Source organism: Castor canadensis, chromosome 8, assembly GCF_047511655.1.
Source record: "Castor canadensis chromosome 8, mCasCan1.hap1v2, whole genome shotgun sequence".
In the NCBI taxonomy this organism is placed as follows: domain Eukaryota; kingdom Metazoa; phylum Chordata; class Mammalia; order Rodentia; family Castoridae; genus Castor; species Castor canadensis.
In genome coordinates this window covers 140881578-140894984 of record NC_133393.1, presented here as the reverse complement: position 1 = coordinate 140894984, position 13407 = coordinate 140881578, and the positions used below count along the sequence as shown (strand labels likewise).

The window sequence follows — 13407 nt, the reverse complement described above, 5'->3', positions numbered from 1 at the left end:
CTCGGAAAGAGCTGCTTCCTACATCCTAGCTGGGTCAGAGAGAATTGGTTCTATCATTTGGGAGCTATGTGATCTTGGCAAATTGTGCAACCTCTCTGGGCCTCAGTTATCTGGAAAATGGGGTCACTGAAGATCTTCCTGAGGGCTGTTGTAAAGATTCAGTGAGTGTAGCTGAGTAGCAGGAAGAGCACCTGCTCCGCAGGGGTCCTTGTTTCCATCCCCAGCACTGGAGCAACAAAAGAGATCAATGGGACAGGTCCCGAAATCACTTAGCACAGTCACAGGCGTGCACTCCACACTCGATGACCAATTCTCCCACCCTTCTCTTCTCCCTCCCTCTCCCCGTCCCCCTACCTTCTTCCTGGATCCCACCTGATGGGAGATGGAAGCTAGTTTTGGCCCATTGCAGGCTAGACCACTAAGGGGCCATTAAGGACGGAGGTAGTGGGGTAGCCTCAGAGTTCCGGCCACTCTTAGCAGCTCAGGAGCCATAATTCCCTCCTTACTGATTTTATTTATTTTTTTTCTTTGAGTCTCAAACAGTTCACACAGAACACTGTTAGATCCCTGAGTGCTGACTGGTCCCCAGGGACAGGAGAAGTAAGGGGGGGGCTGACGCGCATGCGCGACGCCTGAGGCTCCCAGGAACCCACGGGAGGTCAGGGAGGCGGTCAGGGAGGCGGGCCAGGCAGCGGGACAAGCCGTCTCGCCCTCGCTGACATTTAGGGGCAATTATGCCCTATTAATGGCTGACAGCCGATCTCTGCCCTGCGAGTCTGAGCTGGGCCCGGGTGGCCCGCAGATGTGCTTGGCCCACAAATAGGCAGTTGGCAACTCGTGAACTTTGGGTGACTCCATACCAGCTGATCTGATCCACAATTACGGTTTATTTTGGGTCCGGGAGACAGGCGAGAACCAGGAAAATTATAAGACATCAGAGTGCAGTTTTGCTAAGAATATCAACTACAAAGTTGGATTCTGGGGTTTTTTTTCCCCTAACCAATTGTTGTTTTAATGGTTAGGGATTTGCAGGGCACTAAAATAAGAAAATCCTGGACATTTAATCAGATTATAGCCATTTTTCCCAAGGGAGGTTTAAGCCTTTATCCAATGTTGTTGGGTTGTTTTGTTTTGTTTTTGGTGGTACTGAGGTTTGAACTCAGAGCCTTACTTTTACTAGGCAATTGTGAGTCACACCTCCAGCCCTTTTTGCTGTAGGTAATTTTCAGATAGTTTCACATTTCTGCCCAAGGCTGGCCAGGACCACAGTCCTCCTGCCTGTGCCTCCCACGTAGCTGGGATGACAGGTGCACCCTACTGCACTCTGCTTTTACTGGTTGAGACCCCAGTCTTGAGAACTTTTTGCCCAGGTAAACCTTGAACCTTCATCCTCCTAAACTCCATCTCCCAAGAGCTGGGATTACAGAGATGAGCCACAGGGCCCAGCCTTGGGTTTGGTTTGGGGGCGGGGGGAGGGGGGGGAGAGAAAATTCCTGTCAAGTGATTGCTGCTAGAGGCGGTGAGCACAGCACAGAGGTAAACTTGGATTTATAGTTGATACAAGGTTGAATTCTGTTACTTACTAGCTCTATGGCCTTGGATAAGGGACATAAAATTATTAGCCTCAGTCCTCCCTGCACCTCCATAAAATGAGGAAGTAATAGCCAACCGGGCTTATTGTCAGGTCAGATGAGGTGTTTCTAAGCACATACCTGGCTTACAGGTACAAGGTAACCTTCTTGCCATGATGTTGGTTTCTTATAAAATAAACAGTTCCTACTTTTACCATCCTATATCAAACCCAAATAACCAGTCTGCATGGAAAAGGGAAACATGATTTCCGAAAGGGACTTGGTTTCTAGCAATCACAGGGTTTGTCATTTGCCTCCATGACAACATCATTCTGGGCTTGGCAGCTTCAACAGCTTGGTTGGAGGGAAAATATGAGAAAGTGGGGTTGAGCCTAATCAGGTGTGAAATGCACTTACCTTATGGACAGAAAACTCTCTAAGCTCAACCAAAGCTCTGCTCCCTTCCCTCCTCTCAACCCCCCAGCGCATCGCAGCCCAAGGCAGCTTCTCCCAAGAGTGCCACTTATAGACCTTACGTGGGAATGGGTCATAATCGCAGCTTGTAAAGGAAGCCAGCCCAAGAAAAAACATCCCGAGGAAACGGGGCCATGTTCCTGCAGGGACATTTCCCTGACTGCAGGCAGAAAGGCCAGCCAACATGCCCAAGACATCCTTAAAGAAGGACTGTGACTCACCCACCTACGCCCTCACCAGGCTCCTCTCTCCAGCCCCACCCTCCCTCCCAAGTTAAGTGAGCCTCACCCCTGACAACACTCAACACCACCACTGGGAGGAGATGGCACTAGCCAGAAGGACCACCACCCCCCAGGAGGGCCACCTCCCCGCTGACTGGCTTACAGAGGCACCAAGCAGGCTCCACCCTCACTAGGCAGCTCCTGCATGCTGTCCCTGGGATTACAAGTGTAAGCGACACAGAGGTCTGACCACAGGCTCTCTCCACCCTTCTCTGCTCAGTGTATGCCCCGGAAAGTCAGAGGGGTGGCCACATCAAGAATAGCTCTCCCTGTTAACATAAGATGTCAACAAAAGGACGGAGTGGATTGCATCTGTGTGCTCTTCAACACAGCTTACCAGAAATCCTACACGCGGTCATAGCCTGGGGCTGCCATTCACAACAGCACGATAGCCAAGCTATGGTATCAGCCTAGGAACCCATCACCCGATGAACAAGTAAAGAAAATGTCATCTATACACACTGGAGTATTACTCAGCCATTAAGAAGAATGAAAGCAGGTCATCTGCAGGAAAATGGATGGAACTGGAAATCATCATATTAAGCAAATAAGCCAGTTCCACAAAGACAAGTATAGCATGTTTTTTTGTTTCTCATTTTGGGAAGCTAGGAGGACATACAACACATCAACCAAAGTCAAGAAAGTAAACGGGAAGCTACCTTGGAGGTGGGAGAGGAAAGAAAAAAGGGAAGGAGGAAGGAGAACAAGAAACAGCAGCAGAGGGGGTGAGTATGATCCAAATGTATTATATGTTATGCAGAAGTGTGATGAAACCCCTTACTATGTACAGTTATATCTGCCAACTTTCAAATTATATTGCTGGGGTGGGAGAATGCCTGGCACTGCCTCTTCCTGGAGATGGGGGCACAGAAGGGGAAGGTGGAGGGTGCTCACGCATAGCGGGAGCTCCAAAGGAAACTCAAATACAGAATTCCCTGCCGAGCCAGCACACAGCCAGGCAGGCTAAGCCTCAAGCAATGCTCTGTTTGCAGTGACCAGGTGAGTTTGACCTCACCCACCTAGACCTCCAGGGCAGGAATGACAAGGGGATTTGGCCACCAGGATGCCCACACTCCAGAGCTCACTTTTTCAGAAGGAAGGACAGACGAGAGACTGGGAAGAGGTGTGGGACAAGAAAGTTCTTCAGCTCGTGCCTTTGCAAGACTTGTAGGAATTCAGTAGTTTGAGAACCAAGCAGTATCTTCTTCCACCAAGCACCGTGGTTCACGGAAACACGAAATTAAGAATTCATCCACAAATATGGCCAAAGCCCTACCTTCCCCTCCCCAGCCCCTCTTCAGCAGTTGCTGTTGCCTTAGTGGCTTACTCACCCGCTCTCGGCACTGGATACTAATTAACGTTCCTACTAATGAACCAGCCCTGGAGTCCCCACGTCAAGACCCACACAACACGGAGGCTGTTGCCATGGCAACCTGGCCTCCAAACTGTGCTTCTCACTTTCCACGTTTAGGACCCTTCTTGACTGGAGCTGTTTTATCGCTCCATAATCGACAGCACAGGAGAATCAGATTGACTGTGACAGTCACTTAGCAAAAAGTCCCCAACACAAGGGAGCCTGGCCAAACTGGCCCAGTAGGGAGAAGCTTGTCAGCATCATAGAGTTTTAATAATCCCACGTGGAATTTGCGTGCACTGGTGTGCACACCTTCTTTGGGGTGCAACTGGGGATTCTGCACAGCCTAGCTGGCTCTTCAAGTTCAGAAGACTCAGGGGTCCAAACGTGGGCAGGTCTGCACTACACCCCACATTTTTCTACTTTTCAACATCTCTTGGTAGAATTTCAGAAATGTTAGATAGTTTGAGCATCCCTTATCCAAAATGTTTGGGACCAGAAAAGTTTCAGATTTGGGATTTCTTTTTTTTCTGATTTTAGAATATTTGCATGTGCAAAATGAGGTCTGGGGACGGAACTCAAGTTTAAATGGGATATTCATTTATATTTCATATGCACCTTATCCACATAGTGTGAAGGAGCTCCGTTTTGACTGTGACCTACCACCTAAGGTCAGGTGTGGAAATTTTTTTCACTGTAGTTCTCAAAAGCTTCTGCATTTAGGGGCATTTTGGATTTCAGATTTTCAGATTAGGGATGTCTAGTGGAAGAGGGATGAAGAAAACCACCACTGAGGTGAAGGCAAGTTTCAAATCCTTCAGAACATGTGAAATTTGAACACACATCCCAAATGGACAAGTGCTGACGAAGTCACAAGAGCAGAGAAATCTGGGGTCTTACCTGGATGGGGTTGTAGAGTTCCTGCAGGGGACTTCGTGACCCCTTTCGGCAGCAGATGTCCACACCAAAAGGATTCCTCCGCATGACTGAAAAAAGAACGGGAAGCTCATCAGAATGGGGCTGAAAAGGTTTGTTGTCTGACAAAGAAAAAGTCATCCAGGAGTGGGGAGAAGCAGGGAAGGAAAGAAGAAAGACCCTAGCTTTGCCCCTAGAAAAAACAAACCCACTGCGCTTCCCTGATCCCATGGCACTGTGTCCTCAACATTTAGGAAGCAACACACCCCGAAGGTTACAAACTCAGCTAAAAATGCATCTCAGCCAGTCTGCAAGGGGCCAAGACAGACATCTACAGCGCAGAAATGAAGCCACTTATAAAAGCCACTTTTGGTTCCAAGAGAGTGAGTTCTACCAAGCACCAGGCTGGGTGATCCAGTTTTGCGTTACTTAGCAACAGGGACACTTCCCAAAACTGCAATGTTAGGCGGTAGTGTCACTGTGTGACCACCACAGCAGGCTTTCCACAAACCCAGGTAGCCAGGTCAGTGGCTCCACCATGGTGCAGTCAACACAATTGTTGTCAAGCAGTCCATGGCTGCAGATGGCTCCTTCAGCCATCAATGACCTCTTATTCCTGGTTCCTGGAACCCCATCTCCTGAGGACGGGCAGGTCCCTCCCTGGGGGGCATTCCCACTGGGTAAGCCAGCGGCCTGGCCTCTCCCAAACCTCCTGTAACTTTATGTTATTTTTTTTCATTAAAATACAGCTTGAGGCACAGAGATGGCACTGACAATTAAGAAAAGCCCAGAAATTACAGGAACACTTCAAAGCCCACCAGTCCTGAGGGCTCCAAGAAGGACTTTTAAATGGAAATGGATTCTTTCGCACTCATCTTGGTCACAAAATACCCTCAAGCTATGCAGACTCTCCCATGGTATTCAACTCAGTCACAGGCTGTAGAAGGGACTGGAGGGGAGGGAGGAAGAGAAGAAAAGAGGGAAGGAAGCAGGGAAAGAGGCAGTTTTCTCATGGAGCCTTGTAATGGCATGAGTGAAACAAGGGGAACAGACCCTTCCAGAAGCCCAAAGAATTCACTGCTATACAATGGCAGCCAAATGCACAGCAGTCCATTTCCTCGTTCTCTAGAACAGATGGCCTGACTTTGAATCCCGGCTCTGCCACATACCAGCTGTGTGACCTGAGGCCAACGACCTAACCTCTCTGTGCCTGTGTGTTTTCACCTGTAGAATGGGATTGAGAAGAGCATGGGACTCTGGTTTGGTTGTAGGGATCAAATGATCACTGCTATATGCAAATAGTCAGGTTACGAGTTTCCAGTTATTCTAGATGATGAACCAGACCAAGTTTTGACAAAAGCTGCTTGGTTCATGGGAAGAGGTGAGACTGTTTCTTCACGAGCTATCAAGTCACCAAAGGGTCACACCACCACCAGGGGATAGTCAGAACACTAAGGGCTGGCCAAAGGTCGCTAAACCCAGGCCCCTGTGCAGAAGTCAACCTGAGGTCAGTAAAAGTCATTTGCACAAGTAGATGGTGAAGTCTGGGGGTCTGCAGATGTCCAGGTGAACTGACTCCTTTCCAGGCAAGCCCTCTTTGACTTGTCACTTTGAGCCCCATGGAGGTCCTTTCAGGAACAGGTCTCCTGTTCCAGGAAACGTGAGGTGACATTGCCTCTCTCCTTTTCCTTGCCTTCCCAGGACAGGGTCAGCACACATTTTTTGTTTTTTTTGTTTTTTTTCTGGAAAGGGCCTGGCAGGACTTAACTTCGTGCCACTCTGGGGTCAAAGCAGCCACAGACCCAGCAGAGGTCTGTGTGGCAAAGCGCCAATAAGACTCCATGCCTGGACAGTGGACTCTGAATTTCACTCAGTCTTCACGCATCAGGAAATATTTTGTTTTTTTTTTTTCAGCTGCTTAACAAAAAAAGCCAGCAGGCTGGATTTGGCCCCCAGGCTAGAGTTAGCCAACCTCTTCCCTGAGAAGGGGGGGGGTGGTTTACAACACAGCCTGTAAGCCCTGCAAGCCCGGCAGCCTTCCCCAGGGAGGAGGAATCAAAGCCACTAGACTTTGATCAGGCTGCCCAGAGAAACACTGCTTCTTTGTGTCTCCATGGCTGCCCCAACAAGAAGGGGAAAATCTACCTTGTGTTTTTCTTTAATTTATTACTTCATTTTTCATTTCCACCAAAAAGAAGGTAAACTGTTGAATGCACACAAGTTGTCCTTGGTGCACAATGACATAGCAACACTTCAGAGGAGAAAAAAAACAGCCATAAAACTTGTAAAATTATGCCTGCGCCATGCCAAATTGATCCCCCCCACTCCCCCCCGACCCCGTGACAGACAGGTTCATCGGGCCAGGGCTGCAGGACTGCCACACTACCGTGGATCTATTAAAAGCCTACTTTTATGGGGCAGTATTATTTAATTGGTTTATTTTTCTAATACAAGGCCTTTAAGACGCCTTGACCGTGTGGGGTCTGCATCCTGTGCCTCTAGCCATCCCCATGACTTCATGGGGTGCCGTGCAAAGTGGCTTGGGCACTCCAGGCCACCAAAGCCACAGGGGCCTTGTATGCTTTTGTGAGAATGATAACAATCGCATAGTTTGTGGAGGGCCTGTGTGTGCGGGAAGAACGAGCCTTCCCACGGTGAAGGCCACAGTGAAGGGACTGTGTTTCGCACATCACCATCCAGAGCCTCCCTGAACCGTACTCAACCGTCTAAGGTCAAGGCTATAGAGGTGGGAAGCAGCCCAGCCAAGACTCAAACCTGGCCAGCCCACCAGCCAAAGACACAGCCCCCTGGGTCCTGGGCCAGCCTTGATCATCAGGATAGGACACTCAGGTCTGTGACACACACACGCACACACACACACACACACACACACACGCACACGCGCACGCGCACGCGCACACGCACACGCACGCACTCACATTGATTCAAAAGGGAACCGATCTCCTGCTGGGGAAGAGAGGCAAGAGTCAAGAGAGGCCAGGAAAGATGAAGTCCCCCAAATCCTCCACGTCACTCACACACCCAAACCACTGCGGTCTCTCAATGTGCTCCAGGTGCTTATTAAACACGCAGGTTTGGGGGTGCCTTCTGGGCTGCTGGGGGTGGGGGGCGGTGTTAGGTGTCATGGTCACAGCAGGGAGGGAGACAGTGACAGTCTCTACACCCTAGAGTTCTTCAGAATCAGATTCTGGAACAAACAACTCCTACTCGGCCTGCCTCTCACCCCCAGGACACCACAGCATTTAAAATAAGCCAGGACCAGCTCCTAATGCAGATGCCTCCAGAAGCTCAGCCTGACTGTGCCCTTTCTCAGACTCTGACCACAGGGTTTTGAGTTTTAGGGTCACATCCAAATGGTAAGAATAAGGGCCCACTGTGCCACCTGGGAGACCACAGCAGGGTCAGTGATAATAGTCATCCCTTTTGATGTCCGTGGAGGATGGGTCCTGGAACCTCTGCAAGTGTGAAAATCCACGGTCGCTCAGTCCCTTGTATAAAGAGAACAGAGTTCCAGTAATCCTTATACTTCCTCCAGCATCCTTAAAACCATCTCCACATGACTTTCGGTAGTCAATGCAACACAAATGCTCTGTAAATAGCTGTCACACTGTACTGTTTGGAAAATAATAACAAGAACAAGATCTGTACGTGTTCAGGACAGATGCAATTTTTTTAATAGTCTCCACAGTGGGTTGAATCCATGGATATGGAACCCACAGATACAGAGGGCTGATTGTGCACCCACGAGCTGAGTCCACTGACTCACTGTGTGTCTAGAGACTGGCACACACAGGGTGGTAGTTCCTGTTGGGAACATGCATGTTTCCCGCATGTAATCCACACGTTTTATGCAGTTTGCCCACTTTACTGATGGGCACACTGAGGCAGAGCAGGGTCGGGTAACTTGCCCAGGTCTCATGACAGCAAGAGAAGGGATTCCAAGCCAGCTGCCTAAAGCTCTCAGCCCCATCCGAACCAACACTTGAGTACCAGAGAAAGCGCATCTCCCGTCTATGGTTTCCTCCTGGCCTGAGACGGGGTTGTCTGGCCATGGCTAGAACAAGTGACCCACAATGCAATCCAACATGATGTGACAGGCAAACAGTTCATTAACAGTTATTCCACACACTCATCTATTCACTGAACGAATCTCCAAGTGCCTGTGGTGTGCTGGTGTCCTTGCCAGGCACTCGACCTGGGGAACACAGGCTCTCTCTGTATTCTCAGGCCATTTCTGTAGTCAGGAAGGTTGACAATGACCTAGGATGTCACCCTGCCTGTGAGAGCATCAGACAGGTTTTTAATTGCTATCTATGGAGGAAACTGCCAGTAGCATTGTGGTTAATTGTTTTTTTTTTTTTCTTTTAAAATGAAATGTTTGCATGGAAAGCCCTAGGAGGTCAACTCCCAAGGACACGGAACAGTGGCCTTAGGCCATCACCCACTACAAGTTTTATTTAGTTACAATGCTGGTTTTCTCCTTTCAAAGTTCTTAATCTAATTGGCCTCTTACAGCGCGATTTCTCAGAGTCAGGAAGAGTTAAGCGTAAATCCAGCACACCTAAATGAAGCTAAAATTACAGCGAGCCACGTGTGCATGCTTCTCCAGGATACAGAGGGACTGTTTTGCAGTGGACCCCACTCCCGGTCTGCTCTCCAAGATGGGGAAGGGACAGTTTGCTGAGGAAGAGGGAAAGAGCTCAGCTAGTTCTCTGAGTGGCTCTCTGACCTGCCAGGGCCCTCATCGCAGAAGGAAGCCCCTGGGTTGCTAACTCAGGTCTGAAGACAGAAGACAGAAATGCTGCAGGGCCTTGAGCAGGCCCTGCCTTCCAGTTCTCAAAACCACAGACCTCCACCAAGCCTCAACTCACAGAAGAACCTCAAAAGGCTTACGCCCTTGTCCCATGTCCCCTGCCTCGTTAGCAGCAGAGACAGGGCTGGAAGTCAAGTCTCATAAAAAACAGGAATAGTTCATAATACTCGTATGAAAATTGTCACATGCTGAGAACCTACCGTGTGCCCAATGTCTGACACTATTCTATTTAATCCTCATAAAACCCTTGAAGTTAGATATCATATTAATAATAGGTGTATATATATATATATATTCCCATTTTGTGGGCAAGCAGTGAATTCAAACCCTGATCTGTGTCTTTCCAGAACTGGTGTCCTTCATGCCTCCAAAAGCAGGAAAAGATGCCTTCCCCTCATAACTCCACCGTGGTTGTGTCGCTTCAGCATTCAGAGCAAAGTGCATGAGTCCTAACTCCCTGAGACCCATGGGCCTTCTTCCTCCCACTGGCAAAATGCCTCTAACTTCCAGCTGAGGTCAGAGTCTTTCCAGATCTGATTTGCTATCAGATTCCTCATTTGCTCCACGCTCTGAGCGTGCAGAACAGCAAGGTGATTCCAGATGTTTCGCCAAACGCTCCATCCCCTCGGTACCCCAGTGCCGTCTAGCCCACACATCGAGTCAGAGCGTGGAGGCTGGATCAGATCCAACGGTATCAAGTAAGGCTGGGCTCCGGATTCTGCCTTGCAACTGGGGACTCAGCCTGCAGAAAGTCACAGCTGACCCCCATTCCTCTCCCAGGTCACTGTGCTGAACCGTGAGTCTCAAACAGCCTGGTTTGGGAGCCAGACAGTGTCAGGCCAACCTGGACAGGTTGGTCACACAACAGCACCCTTTGGAAGGAGAAGGCTCCAGAGCTGCTGTCAGCCAGAGTGGATTCAGGTCGTGCTTTTCTCATTAGCCAGCTGGGAGATCTTGAGTCAACGTCCCTCTCTGCAGTCAGACACACAATGAAATGAAGATATAAACTAGCCTGGTGCCTGGCATACACAAACTGTCCACATGAAAAGGCATAGGACTGGACCCATCCCTAGCTTGCCCACTTGGAACAAGGCCTTGTCATGACAGTTGGGCATTCTTACTTCGAAAATCCAAAATCCAAAATGGTCTGAAATCTGAAACTCTTGGAGCACTGCAGTGCACAAAAAGTTTCAGAGCCTGAATTTTCAGATTTAAGATTTGGGGATTTGGAAGGACCAACTGATAAAGTCTATTGCAAATGTTTCAATATTCAAAAACTCTGGAATCCACAATACTTCTGGTCCTAAGTGTTTTGGATAAGAGAGATACTCAACCTGTAAGCAATGCAGTATTAACAGCTATTTCCATAGCATTTACATTGTGTTGGGTGTCACAAGTCATCTAGAGATGGGGGAAAGTCTTCAGGAGGGTGTGCAGAGGTTCTATGCAAATACTTGCCATTTTATACAAGGGACCTCAGTATCAGTGGATTTTGCTCTCCACCTCAATACCAAGGAACAACTATACTGCTAGTACTTTGACAAAAATGGGGACCCCTCAAGAAAACCCTTATACAGACATAGCTGGTAGACTGTAGTTTGGGTGGGCTCAGGCCACAGGGACCATCTTTAGAAGAAACCCTGCTGTCTCCCTAACCTGGGCTCTGGCTGAAATTCTTCCCAGGAAGGAAACAGGTCAGGAGATCTCAAGGCGCCTGCTGAAGCACTCATTCCCGCAGCAATCACAAGTTCTTCACGTTCAGTGCTGCCCTCTAGACAGCCACTCTCCTTTGAAATCAAAGCAAGAACTTGAACTTGGAAAGGGAGACTCAGAGCAGAGGAAGGAGAGAGAAGCAAGACAAGAGGGAGGAGGGGCAGGCCACTTCTCCAACACAGGATGGCTTACAGCCATCCTAAGCACTTCCCACAAAGGTAAGTCAGTCCCCACAAAAATGACATCTGTAGCTGGTTCAAGCCAAAGTTAAAAAGTACCAGGAGCTGTATCTGTGTGAGATTGCATTTCATCTCAAACAATCTTCGGTGCTTTCAATCCAAACACATGCTTGGGCTCTGAGGGGTTCTTACCTGTCACCTGGCCACTCCTCACCTTCAGAGGAGAAATCTGGGCTCTGTGAGGGCATGGAATGGCCACCATCCTCCAGTGTTGGCCAGAGCTGGCACATTCCATCCAGTAGTTCCAAGATCCCAACAGCCAAGCCCCATGCAGCCATGGCTGCCCCTCTGCATCCACTGCTAAGTGCTTAGCACAAAGCAGGTACTCAGTACATTCACACTCAGTGAAAATAAAACAGGCCTAAAACAATCCTAGGGTTTAACCAAAGATATTGACTCGACTAAAGGGGATCAAGGCCATACCACTTACTAACAGCCAAGGGGGATGTTCCTTCCTGAAAGACTCAGGGTTCTCCAAATGCCAGCTCTCTCTGGCACCATGATGTGACTTAAATGAGCTCTCCAGGTACCCAGGAAACCTGGAGGACTCTCGCTCCTCTAGTGTCTCCAGCCACCCAGGGAGTAGGGGGAATGACATTCATTTCAAAGGCAAAGCAACTGAGAATCAGGGAAGATGAAAAGCGTACTCAGTGACACAGCCAGAGCTAGGATTCAAACCCCCCAGTCTCTGGATCCAAACCCACGCGTGTCCCCCCACTCCTCTGAAATGAGACCTAGTACCACTGCGGCTGTTGGGGGCTGGAAGAAACGGGCATGAAGGCTGTCCCAGGAACCTGGGCCTCGGGTGCTTCCCAAAGCATCCAGCACACTGGGCTTGCAAGTGACTTCAGGAGCCCCGACACCATGAGGTGAGATTAGGGTGCAGTGTAAGCTGTCACTAATGCCATTACCAAACTTAGGTGTTCCTTCTGCTATTCCCTCCTGCATACAGTCCTCCAAGGGTGACCCAGAGCCATACATAGCATTTCCAGATCCTTCTCTCCTTGCTGAGCAAATCACTAAAGAATACCAAGAGTTTTGTTTGATATGGGAACGTCAGAACCCTGATTAAAGCCAGTTCCCACATCAGTATTGCCTACGCTGTGAGCTCGGAGGCCAGGAGTCCCTCTAGTGACTGCAGAGCTAAAGGGGATCGAACTTTTGGCAAATAAAGGTCAAGGGCATAAATCTAACAATGAGGTAAAAGCTCTTGGGATAACTGAGCAAAGAGAAGACTCTGCCTCATCTAAGAGCTGCGATGATTATAACACTGACCTTTCCTGGAGGGCTCTAATTCTCAGCTTGGAAGGATGTACTGTATGCATGAAAATGTTCACCTACCAGAATGACCAGGCCACCAAATGGAGTTATCAAAGCTGATGGCTGGGCCCGGCACCAGTGGCTCACACCTGTAATCCTAGCTACTTCGGAGGCTGAGATCAGGAGGATTGAGGGTCAAGGCCAGGCCTGGCAAACAGTTGAAGAAACCCCCATCTCCAAAATAACCAGAGCAGAATGGAATGGAGGTGTGGCTCAAGAGGTAGAGCATCTGCTTTGTAAGCCACTAAAAAAATGCGGTGTGGTGGGGGGAGCCTCTGCAATCAATCACTCCCACTCTCAGAGGGCCTGGTCTCTAGGAAAAACATCTACCTCCAAAAACACAAGGTCCTGACCAATTGTCACTCTGACATCTCAGAATGAGACTTGTCAGGAACAAAAAGGACCTCTGGTCAAATTGCTTCCATACCAGCTGGGGGAAGGGACATATAGGGCTGGGGACAAGTGGCTTCAGACCTGGTTCTGGGTGAGCAAGAGAGATGGCAGGTTGCTGTCTGTGATGGGCTGAGTGTTTGTGTCCCCTCCTAAATCCCCAGGTTGCCATGTGGTGGGGGCTGTGAATGAGCAAAGATGCATTGGAACACAGTCCTAAGGCACATCCCAGAGGCTGCCCAGACTGTAGGGACAGAAGGTGATCACTACAGTGTGGCTCTCAGCTCTCTCTTCCCCCATCTGGGCGACAACAGCC

At 49.2% G+C, this 13407-nt stretch overlaps 1 protein-coding gene across 4 annotated transcripts in view; it reads right to left on the bottom strand.

Annotated features, from left to right (window-relative positions):
* The window catches only part of Chst11 (carbohydrate sulfotransferase 11), a 245341-nt gene that overhangs the window by 118243 nt on the left and 113691 nt on the right, over positions 1-13407 (bottom strand). For all 4 annotated transcript variants that reach the window (XM_074084271.1, XM_020152411.2, XM_020152417.2 and 1 more), the window contains exon 2: positions 4581-4666. In XM_074084271.1, the coding sequence (XP_073940372.1) occupies positions 4581-4664 (84 nt within the window). In that variant the 5' untranslated portion in view covers positions 4665-4666. The remainder of the gene's footprint in view (positions 1-4580; positions 4667-13407) is intronic.